The sequence below is a fragment of the Malurus melanocephalus genome, unplaced genomic scaffold (genome assembly GCF_030028575.1).
Source record: "Malurus melanocephalus ecotype Western Australia unplaced genomic scaffold, MMel_1.1 scaffold_524, whole genome shotgun sequence".
Classification (NCBI taxonomy): Eukaryota; Metazoa; Chordata; class Aves; order Passeriformes; family Maluridae; genus Malurus; species Malurus melanocephalus.
In genome coordinates this window covers 424479-439821 of record NW_026623756.1, presented here as the reverse complement: position 1 = coordinate 439821, position 15343 = coordinate 424479, and the positions used below count along the sequence as shown (strand labels likewise).

The following is a 15343-nucleotide window of genomic DNA, read 5'->3' as shown; positions in this document are numbered from 1 at the left end:
TTTACAGGAGTGTTGGYTATTCTTTCATGTCCTCTTTTAAGTTAGGTAAGTGATAGAATTGCAATTAAGAGGTCACAGAAGTGTTCCATGAAGGCACAAACACAAAAAGAAAGAAAGGATGGAGCTTGTTCTACAACTGTTTTTCTATTCTTCCCAAYCTCTGGGATTTTTATTAGCTAATCTTCATGTGTTTCCATAGATCTTGCAGGTAACACTTTCTTTAAATACTAAATTTAAATTTTAATACCAATTTTGTCACAAAACATTTTTGAAGATAGAAAGGTGACATAAAGAAAAATGTTCTTAGTTCTTAGAGTGTTTCAGTAAGAATGTTGCTAATTGTGTTTGTGTTTTGGGGTGTGGAAGAGACCTCTAACATTAAGGAACAGTAGAGCTATTTATGAGTGAAGTCAATGATTCATCAAGGGCAGGTTGCCTTCCAGGATAAGTCTAGTTKTATATTATAATTGTACCTGTGTTCAGTCCAGATCTCTCCTACTCCACTTTAGTCCTGCACTGCCAGTGCTGGGCTCTTCACACGAAGATGTGGTTTTCTCTTGGGATCATCTTTTCTCTGGGGATACTAATTCCTGGAAAATTTAGCTTGAAATTGCARTATGACAGGTGAGTGTGAACAGGGTTTCATGAAGAATTGTGCATGCAGTGAAATTCCCAGAAACTGTGTAAGAATAATAATAATAACAGTTATGAGCTGAAAAACTGGGCACAGGGTTATGAGCTGGAAGCTTTGTAAGATTGGGAAAGAAAACATAAAGATGGGAAATGAAGAATGAGTGACTCAAATCCAAGCCAACAAAGCTATGGCTACAGRAGTAGGAGCCACAGAATGGCCCTTGAATGCATCTCAGGATGCTCTGTTTCCATTAGTTGAAATTCATTTGCCTCAGCCTCTTTCATAATGAGCTTTGAAACCAGATGCTGCAGGAGTAAAATGCCTTTTCTGAGTATAAAGTAMGGGGTATGACTGAGCAAAATTGTATCTATTAATAAAATACAGATTAGATTATGTGAAAAGGATAGCCCTGTTGGAAATCTGTAACAATTACCAAAAAAAAAAAGCTAAGGGAGTTGTTTCAGACCTCTTCCCTCCAAGGTATTCAGAGAATGAGATTATCACATTTTTTTTTATTACTGATTAATGTTTTGATAAGTATGAAATATTTAGTTTGCTTTATTTCCCATTCTCAGTTCCAATTTGGGAAGTGGGTGATGTAAAATTATGCTGTTTGCCTGTCTAAACTATTTTTGTTTCATTCATCCTCAGCTTTCAAAGAATTACAGGTAACTGCCATTGTGGCAGCTGGGATTTTCAGGGTGGGCATGAGCATAGTGTGGAGGCCACCTATTCACATACAAGTTTATACAGAGAGTTTTGTAAAGTAAACAGATAAAATAGTCCAGTGCTAAGTGCCTCTAGATGAATTATATCCCTAGAATATAGCAAAAAAGGACAGAAAACCAAGCAAGACCTAGAGCAATTAAGTTCCTTCACAGAGCACCCATTCAGCAGCTCTCATGGAAAATCTCCTAGCAGAACATATAAAGTCACTACTTAAAATGTGTTATTTCCTTGGATGATATTTAGTTTTTAGATYTGTGTCAGAGATGCAGTTAGAGCCTGATTTCAGTGAAGCGAGTTCAACAGATCCTTGCTAATGTATTGYTCATTTTTGKTTTKAATTATTGTCCAGAACTGAACCTGYTGAGTMCTTGCATGGAATTTARAAACAGGTATTGAATGGTCAGTGTGACTTCAGGTGGGTAGCACCTGCACAATGACAAAATTATTAGTAAAGTCCATTTTCATTGTCATCTACTCTGTTCAACAGTGACATGAAATATCCAATTTATGAGCATCCAAGGACACACAGCTTGTGATAAGAACAATCCTTTAAATTGTTAAGAAAGCTTAAATGTAGAACTTAAAAAATGTAGTTCTTATGGGGTCACATGGGCTGACTTTKCACTTCTCCACTGAAAAACTTCATCCATAATCATAAACAAATGTGTGCTTTCTAATCTTAGTTTACTATTAAAAATTGTTTGTCTCCACAAGGGCTATTGTGAAAGGTTTATCAGTAAARAAGAGCTGGCCATCTGGCAGCAATCTGACTGTCTGGAATTTCTCTGATTTGGTGTAATTAAGACATAATGTCAATGAGGATAGAAAGATATTACAGGATATTGTTTCCCTTTCTGACAGACAAAGAACAAAGCAAGCTTAGGCATTTAGAGAGAATAAACTTTGAACTGCAGCTGAGATGTTTATTCTGCTAGCAAAGATGTTTATCCTGCATCTACAAGGTTTATTACAAAGATATCATGACTGTTGTACCAATCTGTACAACATGACTGTTCTGCCATTGCTGTGAGCAATGAAAATGTAATCACTTTGTCCCATGGATATGGGGCTATCAGAATCTCATAAACCAGTAGCAAACCTRTTTTAACTATTGAGTTCTCTGTCAGCAAAGGTGATATTTTCAAGAGAAATGTAAAAAAAACCCCACAAATCCCCCTGTTTCTCTGRGGATAAAGTGAATGAATGGTGAATTCTATTTTTATGTATATTAAGYTGATAATTGTACATTCCTGCATGGAAGCACAAAAGATGGCAATTGCAGCTCAGATGATGAGAGCATGTTATACTGATGAAAATAATGACCACGGCTTGCTTTTGCAACAAGAACTTCAGTTACAAAAGCTTTAAAATGTAAAAAGTTCATTTTTTTTGTGCTTCTGTTCTGTAAAGACTTCCAGACCCATTGAAATCACTGTGGAAAAAAGACTGTGAAGAAGTAGTTTTTGGCTACTAGCAAACAGGAAAGTTTCTAGGGCTCCCCATTCTATCTCATCAATAGTGGATAACAGCTCCATCACCTTTGAGTAATACAATGTTTTCATCAACATCCACTCCTTCCTCCAAAACCCTCTCACTATAAACATCCCTCTTGCTGTGAGTCCTGGAAAGCTAATCTGAATGAACACAAAAAAAACCCCCATAAAAATAACTACAAGGGCATTTTAATAGAACATATAGATTTGCTTTTCTAGCATTTCCATCCATTTAGATTTACTCTTTGTAAACTTTGAATATTWTCATCAGATTAAGCCTGTAGCAAATGAAAGTTTCATGGGGTCTCATGAAAATATATACTAAGACACTGAGAAGTAAAAGACAGACTGCTAAATTAACCAATGAATAATTGCCATTCATATGAGAGGCTGGCTTATGAAAATAGATAAAAAGAGCTTGTATTAGAAATAAAGTGATCATTGCTCATCATATTGGTGTCTGCATGACCCGTTTTTCCCCGTCACCAACAACTTAGTTCTATTTGCAGATAAAACATTCCACAAATTCTTAATTTAGAGGTGTTTTTGTTGAAACAGCACTGTTACATGCTCTGTCCTCCTTCTACATAATAAAATATCTCCTGTTGACTTAGGAAATCATGGATACTTTAACAGATGTTAAAACTGATTTTGTTTCTCAACCRAATATCCAGGGATCAGGTCTTGCATATTGTGCCAGAAACATTTCAGCAAGTCCAGCATCTTCAGCTTCTTTGCAGTACTTTAAAGGTAAGTAAAAATAACCCCATGTGTCCAACAAGCACAGTGGGGTCTTGGGCTACAAACCAGATAGGCATGTAGCTCAGGACAGAAATGAAGGTTAAAGGAAACTAGAAAAAGCTTTTTTTTTTTTTTTTTTTTTTTCCTTAGTGTAGTTTGAAAATGCCCTTCAACTACCTGAAGGAATTTATGTGAAGAAGTTAGTTTTTTTGCATGGGTCTGCTAAAGTGGACTTTAGCAGTGATGCCTGAGTCAATAAAAACACTAAGCCTGTGCTGTGTGCTCCATGAACAGATGACTGGAGAGTTATGGGGACAATTTGAAGGAAAATATCTTTCATTTGTTGATATGCAACTACCCTCTCTTAAACATTCTCTATCTCAAATTTTCTCATTCTGGAAACAGAGCTTCATGTGTGCATTTCTTTCTTCTCTGTACAGCTGGATTTGTGGAAGCCCCTACTGCCTGAAGATATCAAGACTGGAGAAGAGCTGCACATAAGGGTCCCAGCCCCTCTGCTGCAGCAGGTGAAAGGCAGCTTAGACCAGCATATGATGTCTTACAGGTACAGTCTCTAATACTTTGATAGGGAAGGCTGGCTCTAATAATCTCCCTTGCTATCATGGAAAGGCCAAGCCCTGTCTGATGAACAGTCAGCAAGTACTGGCGATAAAACCCAACCTTTGTTCCAAATGCCTCCACCAAACCTTAACCAGCCAAATGCACAGATACTGTATAAAGCTTTAAAGGCATATTGCCCTCTGCCCTATTTATTTACCCTCCATCTACCCTGGACTGTGAATTTGGAACATAATCTTTCTTGTTCCCTGCTCTGGCCTTCCGAGTGGTCACTGGAAKGATTGCACTTGGATATGACTCAGTTTTTTAAATCTAAATTCAAGATGCCAAACTTAGTRTAACCACTACTTATAGGAGCATGCTTTGCTCTTGGAAGGCATGGATATTTGAATGCAAGGTCCTCCCTCTTGTGGAGAGCCCAAAGGTTTAATTGGCATCACTTCAGGGAAGCAGTCTCAAGCTCTCCTTTTCCCTTCTCCATCTCTGGTTTGGAAAGGAGACTTTTCAGACTGAATATTCAGCCACTTTCATCAAAGCTTTATTTTTCTACCTGTACCCCCTTCACCAAGCTGGTGAGAATTTCCTGGCACCRTCCAGCCAAAGAGAGACATCCCAGCTTGGGACAAAGACACCAGTGGCTGGTGTCCACTGKACAGACAACTGGAAGCCACAGCCTGGAAATGTCCCACACTGCTTTATCACACCTACTCAGCCATGTCTTCCCTAACTTACAATCAGAAGATCTAATCCAGATACAAAGAGTGTTCATGAAGGCAAATGGGATTAAATAAGATCTATTCCTCACACAGTCCTGTTCCCATTTGGAACTGACTTTTTCAGGTAACCAGTAGCTGATTTARTTTAGCTGTATTTAATATAAACAATCCTGTAGTCATTCAGGGCTGATGACAAATGGCCTAGGACGTACACTGACATTACCAATGAAAGACAAGTTTAAGGAGGATTGATGTCACTTCAAAGCTGTTTCCAGTTAAAGCTGATCTTGACATCCTGCATCATGCCTGACAAATTCCTTCAGTAAGTGTGATGCCCTGACAACCAGAGATGAAGAGATATGAGGTTGGAGCCAGAACAAATTACCTAGCATGAGGTTTAGATATTCAGCACTTAGACAATGTTTTAGAAGACCTCTTTCATTTAACCTTTTATTTATGTCAAGACCCTTAATTTTCTAATGGTTTCAACTGATTCTAGTGGAAATTTAAAGACCAAACTGAAATTAGCAGCTTAACTTTGTTTTCCCTTACAGGCCAGAACTGTATCTTACACAGAGTTCTATAGAAAGATATGATAATACTACTGTATTAAYAGAGTTAATAATTAATTAGTATTATACTACTACTAATAATACTATTATTAGTAAAGATGAAAATTTTGGCTTTGCAATGCAAAGAGGCTGAGATGAGTACAACAATAACAGAGTCAAAGTTCCTATAACAGATTCAAATTAGGAACCACTGTCGCTTTTGTCTTTTGGACATTGTGGCTTTTTTTGACAGCAATACAAAATAACAGACACAAAGACACACATATACACACAGAACTAATAGCTAACAAGGGTTTTTTTATTATTGGGCAGAGGCCCTTTTATCCATTTTGCAACAAGGGTATACATTCATGTCAAACATGCATTGGTTAAGAGACAGCTGTTTAGTTACTCAGCAGTATGTGATTGGTGGGTTTGCAAAGAGCTGCAGGGTCRTTAATGTTTTCAGTTTGGCCTCCTGTGTTATCAGTTCTACATTCCATTCTCCTTTTCTCAAAGGTAGCCAAGGCTTGGGTTTTTACAGACAGCATCCTCCTTCATGCAGGCTGTTAAACCYCCCTTTAGCTTCTCAGGACTCAGTCATAAACAATTATTAGCTGAGTCTCAGAYCCAGGACTTGTAGGGCTGTAATGCCAGCTCCTGGCCTCCACAGGTCCCCTTTTTTTGTTTTTGAACCAGAAATGCTGCGTTCATGGTCCTCTCCAGGACCCTTTGCAGAAAAGACAGCAAACACAGCACCAACAATAACATTAACAATATCACAAGCAAGATGAGTCCACTGCAAAGACAGAAAATGCTTCATAAAAACTGGAATGCTAGAATCAGAARGCACCTTAAGATGATTAATTGTATACAAAGCCTTTTGTAGCCTGGCATGTGGGGGCTCTGCTGACAAACCACCATTTGGAAGACAGTTGACATACAGGGAAGGTAACATGACAGTCAGGTATACAGGGAAAGAGATATAAATGATAAATTATAAGGACATCAATATTCCAGCTGTGTCAGACTGTGTAGTTTCAATTCTCCAGAGCACTGATAAGGTATTTTGTGTGTGTGGTTTCAGTTCATGCGAATTTTCACTGCCTGAATTTTAGTTTGAAGTTTAGATATGAATGAACATCAAAGCTCTGAGTGAAAGTCAGCTGTAACTACTCTTAAAAGTTTCTTATGTGCAGTTTCCAGAAATGCCAATCAGTACCACTGCCAGCAGAAAAGCCTGTTAGCATTTGCAGCATTTGAGATCAAAAGTGTTTGAGCTACCTTTGCAATTGTCTTATCACAAGCATTTACAATAAGCATAGAATTTGCAGCACTGACAAGGGGCTGATTGCAGTGAGAAAGAACAGCCTCTGATCCAAAGTCCASTGAAGCCAAGRGAAAGRTTTTATTGACTCYCTGGAYCATGGAATCATGCCTGTGTTATACYAGTTTCTGAGATATTCATGTAGCTAAAGARMAAAAWGCTATTTGACAAAATTAAGGGKTTTTTTTCTGATTTTTGCAAATTGYGATGATTATTTCTGTGAGATCTTTGCAAATTGAAAATGTCTCAATGAAATAAAATTAAGCCCTAATCTTTAATTTATCTCTTTCCCTTCCTTTTCCCAAAAGGGCGTATTTTCAGAGTTTTGCTCAAAAAAAGTGGTGAAGAAGAGAAAATCTAGAACTTTTATTTCTTGATAGAAAATGAACAGCTTTAAAAAATCTTGTAAAAAMTATTACTTTATTGTCAAAACCCTGTAAAATCTCTGTACTTTGAACTTTGTCTTACATAAGAGTAACCATAATGACAATGGTGATGATTTTRCCAGGCAGTTCACAACAGAAGAGGTTAAATCCTTTCATTTGCTGATGCAAGCAATGCACCCACCATGGTAATTCTGCAGTAAATGTTCAGGATTGTTTTCTCCTCCATCTTTCCTTTCCCCTCCCATCAGAGTCCTAATACCTGATGTGCAAAAACTCGTGGATCAGAGCTTGCCAAGGGAGAGGAGCCACCACAGACAGGTCTCAGGAGGTTACATCTACACTGAATATCATCCCATGGAAGAGGTAAGTTCTAAAAGAAGAACCTAAGTCTGCTTTTGYTCTTTGTTGTTTCCTGTTCTGTAAATGCCACAGCAGGCAACTCTGTGATTGCAGAAARCTCAGCTGAAGTCAGTGGATCTCTTTCTTTGAAGAATCAGTCCTTAYTCTTTGACTAGAATCTTAGCTTGGATGACTTGAATATGAATTTGCCATTGATTTTTATTAAATCCTCGGTTTTTCACTGACCAAAACCTAAATGCTCCATGTGAAGCAGTATCTGCACATTGTTTTGCAGATAATATTGTGTGGTTCAGTTGATTGGTTTGCYTGCTTTTCTACCCTGTCATTCTTAATCTCTAGTATTTACTCATTGTTTAGATCCAGGTTCTGAGGCAAATGTCAGGTGCAATGACTATTGTGGAATCCCAGTGAGGAAGAAGAGGTGAACAGTGGGAGATCTGTAGAAASAATTTAAGGGCAGGTTTTTGACACYAGGCAAAAATAGTGTCACAGGGGTGGGCAGTGACCACTTCTTGGTGTCATGTTTCATGGACCAGTTGGCAGGCCTGGACAAAAGCAGAGAATGGTGATAATTCTTTCTCCTAGCTGCATAATAAAAGTGAGAGACAGAGTCAGTCCTCATGTATGTTTTGTTTGAGCTRCCCATTGAGGATGACTGCTGCTGACTCAGATGTGGAAAATCAGTGCTGATAGGGAAGAGACTGTAATACTGTTKTGAAGATTTGATGGTGTGTTTTCATGTCTGGTAGATGCCCAATAGAATGGGCATGTTAAATGAGATCCAGAATGGAGTGTCCCTGTTGTACTGCAGTGATGTTCTCTTTTAACACCCAATGAGATTTGACCTTTGCCCAGAGGTGAAACACCTTCCATGACTGCAGGTGACATCACAGACTTTAATAAACTCTGAGGAAAATGTTGCTTATCTAAACAAAAGAAAACGCTTTACTCTGGAAATGGAGGTAGCAAAGAGAAGGAAACCCCCACTTTGGACCAAGAATTCTTTGCAACTATTTCAGATTTATGAATGGATGACTCAGATCCAGAACAACAACAGTGAGATGGTGACTCAGCACATCCTGGGGATGACATTTGAGAACCGACCAATGTATTATCTAAAGGTAAGGAAGGAACTTTCCCTTAATAATAAAACATATCTTACTGAAGAAAGAAAACTACTTAGGAGAAGACAGGATTCAGATGTTTCCTTAGATAGCATTCATTCCAATCTACTGAAATAACAGAAGATGGTTTTACTCCTCTACAGGTTTGCCAACTTTCATATATGCTATCATCATGAAGTTGCTATTGCTATTATGTAGTGAACACAAGTTTAACTGAAGTTTTGTTTCAAAATGAAAATCAAGCTGAAACTAGCTTGGCAACAGCTCTGTGTGAGGATAAAGACTTCTGTTTTGTTTTTTTTTAGTACTTTTCACAGGAGATAGCCTTTCTGCTAGAAGTATTCCATGACATTTTTTATTGAACATGCCAATAAAAACCACAGTCTTAATATTTGAGTCAGTTATTGCCTAATCTCTTCCTATCATTGAATAGTATTAGATTCTCTGTCTTTTTGGGTTTCCCCTTCTAAAAAAAAATTACAGAATCTTCATCTAAGAACAACCACTCCTGTGAATGACTAACACAAATGAAAAATKAAAAAAAAGAAACTGTTCTGTTGACACTCCTTCTCAACAGACACTTTAAAGCTCATGCCTTGTGATACAACAGAGAAGGGATTATTAGGAAAAAAAGCTTGTCATAAAGGTGTCTGTAATTAATATTATTATTATTATTAATAATAATAATAATAATAATAATAGTCTCAGATGGTTCAATGGTATATCAAGGCACATCCTTTACTTTCAGTATCACATCAAGCTGTTTTATTGTAATGTAACCATTTTTAAATTATCATTTTTACGTTCTCTCAGATCAGTCAACCRTCAAATAAACCCAAAAAGATAATTTGGATGGACTGTGGGATTCATGCCAGAGAATGGATCTCTCCAGCCTTCTGTCAGTGGTTTGTGAAAGAAGTGAGTYCTTAATCTTCCATTTAGATAATAAGAGAAATGTATCACACTTCGGCTCTCTTCCCTATTGTGGGACAAAGAATTATGCTTTTCTGTTACAATGTGATTTGCAAAATTAGCATATAATACAAATATCTGTGGAGACCAAAGTCCAAATCACATTTTGAGATATGGGATGATGATTTTAAACTTGCTCTTTGCAGTGATTACCACTAAATTCTCTGCTCATTGTTCTTTATTTTTTCCTTTTCAGATTCTTCAGAATTATAAATCTGACCCAAAGATTAGCAGATTTCTGCAGAATTTGGACCTCTATGTCTTGCCAGTCCTCAATGTTGATGGCTACTTGTATTCCTGGAAAAAAGTAAGTAGTGAAAATCCAGGAACTAGACTGAAAGATGTGCCCAGCATGTTTTGCTACTTTTAGATAGAGTCAYAGCAATTATACTTAAAAAGGAAACAGTGACAATACTCACATAAATTGTCTTGTGGCAGTGAGATTATCACCCTTGCACATAGAGTTGTATTCAACTTAGGGTTGGTTAGAATGCAGAGGTCTAAAATAAAGGAGTCTTTACACCATATTATCACTGGATCATATGGATCATTGAGGTTTTTTTTTATGTAACAGAAATTTTCTTTAGGATCGTTTGTGGAGGAAAAACCGTTCTCCATTTGAAAATGGCACCTGTTATGGCATAGATCTGAATCGAAACTTCAATGCATCCTGGGGCAGTAAGTTTGAAGTGTTTTAGACCATTAACACAAATGGAAAGCAAGAGTAATAACTAGTTTCTGAAATAAAATGTAGTCGTATAAGAGAGGAATATTCATCTTGTYGTCATCAAGGCATGTGTAAAAATAAAATCCTGGTTTGTCAAAATACTAACACATTGACTTTCAACCAGTATTTATTTCTGTGAGCAGAACAATTTCTCTTATGTAACCATACCTCTAATGCACTGCAGGAGCAAGCAACAGCTCTAGGCATGAATATTAGGAGTAAGTCACTTAACAGGCAGTATTTACATTTGCCATGAATTTCAAGGAGCATTCAAAACTTTCCTGGCTTCTGGTACATAGTGGTGATGTCACACTGTTTTTGTTGCAGCCATCCTGTAAATGTGCTATAAATRTTTTGATCTTGTAGCAAATTTTAGTTGCTACCAATTGAGTATAATGCTAAAGTCCTACTGAGCAGTCTAGCCCCCAGCCCACATAAACACATGCCTTAACACTCTGAGGTAAATATCCCAGTTCCCTTTGAACTGATGTTTTATATTCCTCCTTTGATTCAGTGTTTGTGTTCCTCTCCAGCTATTGGAGCATCTTTTAATTGCAGCAGTGATGTCTTCTGTGGACACAGACCAGAAGAAGCACCTGAATCAAGTGCCGTGGCTCAGTTTATCAGAAGCAAGAAGAGTGACATTTTGTGTTATTTAACAATTCACTCCTATGGACAGCTCATCCTCATTCCATATGGTTTCACAACTAAACCACCAAATGAAGAACTGGTAGGGCCAAACATTCATCTTCTACATTTGTAGAGTGCAAGTATAGGCAGTAGCACGTGGTGCAACTTTACTCACCCTCTTGCCTTTCCTTCAGAGGAGCTGGGCTTATTCAGGGATTTGGCTCCCAGAATTACTGCTTCTCTGTTCAGCATCAGTAAGGTTTATTTGCCTCAGAAATCCTAATTCTTCATCTTAAATCAGGAAAATTGAACTATTACAGATAGGGTTAATGCAATGAAAGGTAAGCGGAGAAGAGGATCAACTTTTGCTGCATGCAAGAATGAATTTTCACTTTATGATGCCAGCACATTATACACATATGGTTATCATGATTATGTCTAGAAAGGATATTGCAAWCACACTCTTGGAAAAATGTGAGCAAAGTAATCACCTATTCCTTGGTTACTTCTTCCTTCATTTCCTGAATGTTCTGATTCACTCACATGTGTATTAATGAAGATYCAGGTAGCTGAAGCACTAGTCAAGAGCATGAGGGATTTCATATTAGTTATTGTAGAAGTCCTTCATTTAATCTATGGCTCAATTTCCAAAGATCACCTGATATGGGGTCTATGGCAATAAAAAGAGGTCARTCACTGGTGTAGTTAGTACCAGTGTGTTATACAGCATAGACCCTTAATTCTCCAAAATACAGGCTCTAGCTTTACAATAAAGCAAATAGCATCTCTGCCTACTAGCAGAGTATTTTTAAAAAAATTTAATACAAATTTCATTTGAAAAAAAATTGTCCAAATTTTTCTGATGGGTTCCTCTAAAGACCCGGAGTAATATCAAAACTTAAAGGTGATCATATGTAAATGTAAAGCTGAAAGAGATTAAAATTTTGATCCACTCAAAATAATTGCCAAACATACTGCCACTGAYGACAATGCTGTTCCTATTTTGTATTTCCAGATGCAAGTTGCAGAGGAAGCAGCTGCTGCATTGGCAGGAAAGTATGGGACCAACTATAAAGTAGGAGTACCTTCTTCAGTACTGTGTAAGTTTTTTCCCTTTGATTGCTCTGTTTTTCAAAGAACTCCTGTGTCACAGGCATAAGCAAGTACTGTTTTGCTGAGTTTCTAGTYTGAGTAATATTTAAAGGGCTGGTTTGGTGGAACATGTAAGCTGCAGTCATTTGAATACAAGATAACTCTAAGTTACAAAGCTGACTACAGGAATGAATGAAGCATTGATCAGAAGCTAGTTCCTACATGGATTCCTCACAGATACATCACAGGGAGATTGGTGATAGATCATCCTGACCCTGCTGAAGTCAGCAGCAAAACTCCCATTTRTCTTCACTGGAATCAAGCAAAAATTAAAATCCCAATCAGGTCTAGAGTTATTCCATCAGACATGATCACATGGCAGCTGCTTGCAATTTTCTGTGAAATATATTGGTTTCAGCCCTATTCCTAACACACTGGATGGCCACATCATGAACACATCACAGCTAATATGAGTTGACAGCTTTTACAAAGAGGATTGAGGGCCCTAGAGAGTGCCTAGTAAACCCAATATTTTCCCAGTAAGCAATAAGTCACGCTAGTCAGTGAGAACAGTGAGTAGTTGGCTCCCAAACCCATATGGTTTGCATATTCCAGTGGCTGTCTCTGGCAGGCCCTGAGTGCCAGTCTCTGAGTCACAGACTGCAGAAGCAACACAGGGTCAGTGTAAGGCAACTTGCCCAAAATGCCTGGGACCACATTTTGCCAAGGTCTGTATTTCTACAGAATAGGTAAGAAAAAAGATCCGTGGGTAAAAGGAACAGAGGTACAGGGAGCAGCCAGAAATGTTCCCAGTTTGACCAAAATTATGCTTAAAAATAAATATAAAAAGAAATTCTAGTCAATATCAATGTAGGAAATAAAGTRCAAGAACAGACAAATATGCAATCCATCTTGTACCCTACACTAATAACAGAAAAATGATAAAAACACAGAATCCCTGAAACTCATCTCCTGTTACTCTACAATGCCCTCTTATGAAGAACTATGTCACTTAGAAAACTCCATGGAAGACTTTTAATATAGTTAAGAATTACAGCACCTAGAAACTCTGTTCTCTGTGTCACAGTGATATATGATTACTGCTTAGTTCAGGGATTCTGGTGTAAACTTGCATTAACTGTAGCAAGAAGTATTTTCAAAGAACCATGCTTAACACAAATATCTCCCCCCTATTTTTAAATTCACAGATAGTAACTCAGGCTCCTCACGGGACTGGGCCCACATGATTGGCATTCCTTTCTCCTTCACATTTGAACTACGAGACACGGGTACTCATGGTTTTCTTCTCCCCACTGACCAAATCCAGCCCACATGTGAGGAGACCATGCTGGCTGTGACAACTATCATAGACTATGTTGATAAGAAGTATTTCCCAGGTGGGGCTGTGATGCTGACCTCCAGCAGCCTAGGCCTGACCCTTTGCCTGAGTATTGTATTTACATGGATGGTTTCTTAAAAACAGCTTAGAGAACCCAGCAATGAATAAAATGCAAATATAATGTCCCCTGGTAAACAAAAAAAAAAATAATTATATGAGCAAAGGAACTCAATGTCAAGTATTTCAATAAAGGTTAATGCCATAAAATAAAAGCACTTGTGGTTTTGATAGCTATGTTTTTGGGAAGAAGGAAAAGATGAAAGGCTGTGGCAATTTCCCAAGCTTCACTTGCTGGCTCTGTTTAAGTGACTTAAGACTTTTATTCATAACAAGTACCCATGAGGACAGAGCACTATTACTCCCTGGTTCTCTGGAGCATGTTTTCAGGGCTCCCCATGGTCTATACAGCTCTTCCATCAGCTGTAGTCCAGCTCTGTCACAATTTTCCCTAGTGCCTGAATCTGCAGGCTTTTGTGTGTTGCTGGCCTTAGTAGGATGCCTSTGAGACTGAAAAGTCCTGAAATCCCACCATCGAAATTTGGGGCTTCCTAGACATCCGCTTTTCTTCCCTAAACTGCCACATTGGGATTTGCTAGAAAATAAAAGGAAGCTGGTGAAAGGTCATGATSAGGAAACCATCACCTGCAGCCTGAAACAAACTGAAGAGCTGAACTGSTGCAAGCCTATGAGGACAGGGAAGAGCTGTGGTCCTGCCACTTAGATGCAGTCAGATTACTGAAGATAAAATCCTCCAAAAATTCAAAAGGGAAAGGGAAAAGAAAGWTAAGTATGGGGTGCTATTCCTACAGAGCAGACTAGTGAATGATGTCTTTGCATCTCAAGCTTCCGAAACTGTGACTGGTGGTGACACTTGTCCTCCTTAAGCCAGACTCCTAAGAGATTTCATGACAGATTGTACATAAAGGAAATGTATTTACTAAGGGGTTCCTTTCCTACCAASCACCCTAATCCTTTAGGGCTGAGTGCACAGAAGGACTGGGGCCCAGTTGTCTGCTCTGCATCACTTGGGCAGGTATGCAACCTTCTGGGATCTGCCTGGGATCTTCATGAAAAGCTCAGTAGAGTGCCAGAGGAAAGGAAACATTTCAGCCCWCTGAACAGGGACCCTCCAATGGAGCCACTTGACAGGGAATGCCAAAAGCCTCTGTGTTGTTACAGCAACACCAGAGGGTGCAGGGCATTCACTGAAATAGAGAATGCCYACTTTAACCTGTGCTCTGCTTTTGAATCCAGGAGTCCCACATCCCAGAAATACATCCACCAGGCTTGGCGACTACAGATAACAGATGGGGGGCTTTGCCCTGATAGAAAATGAAGAATCGAGGGAATTGGGAAGGGGGGGGCGGGGGGAGTATGAAATGTCTGATTTTCTTAGYAAATGTCAAATTGTGCTCAAAAATTGAAACCACAGGTTTTTCAACAAAGTATTTACAACTTTGGGGATGAGCATGTTACCCAGTTCTTTTTCAATGTTGCCAAGAGAAGGATGTGTATGATTTCATCATGGTACCATTATAAAATAAAAAAAAAAAAAGAAGAAACAACCTTGCAGTCAATTTTCCAAAGCACATCCTATTGTCAAATGGACGAATCTTAACTTCTGTGTTCATTGTCCATAAATAATTACCAATTGGTGTAACTAAATCTGCCTAACACCTGCAGTTCCCCAGAGCATTGAAGCACTCATTCACAGTAAGAGCCGTCTGTTGCTGGGCTCTGGAGCTGGTGCCACTAATTTGCACCTCTCCCCACAGAAACTTCATTCCCTACACTTACATTTGCTTTAGGATGCTACTTGTAAATCTTTTTATTTGTATTTGTGTATTCTGTCTTTGGAACTGCAAGAAACAAGACAAGTCCAA

The 15343-nt window shown here is 38.4% G+C and overlaps 1 protein-coding gene across 1 annotated transcript; it reads left to right on the top strand.

The window, feature by feature from the left end:
- The first annotated feature begins 544 nt into the window (after positions 1 to 544).
- CPO (carboxypeptidase O) lies at positions 545 to 13538 on the top strand. The gene is made up of 11 exons (XM_057381727.1): positions 545 to 624; positions 3531 to 3606; positions 4038 to 4162; positions 7405 to 7519; positions 8536 to 8637; positions 9454 to 9558; positions 9809 to 9919; positions 10200 to 10290; positions 10873 to 11069; positions 11985 to 12069; positions 13270 to 13538. Exons 1-11 carry the CDS (start codon positions 545 to 547, stop codon positions 13536 to 13538), a joined length of 1356 nt encoding a protein of 451 aa, XP_057237710.1.
- Positions 13539 to 15343: the final 1805 nt, after the last annotated feature.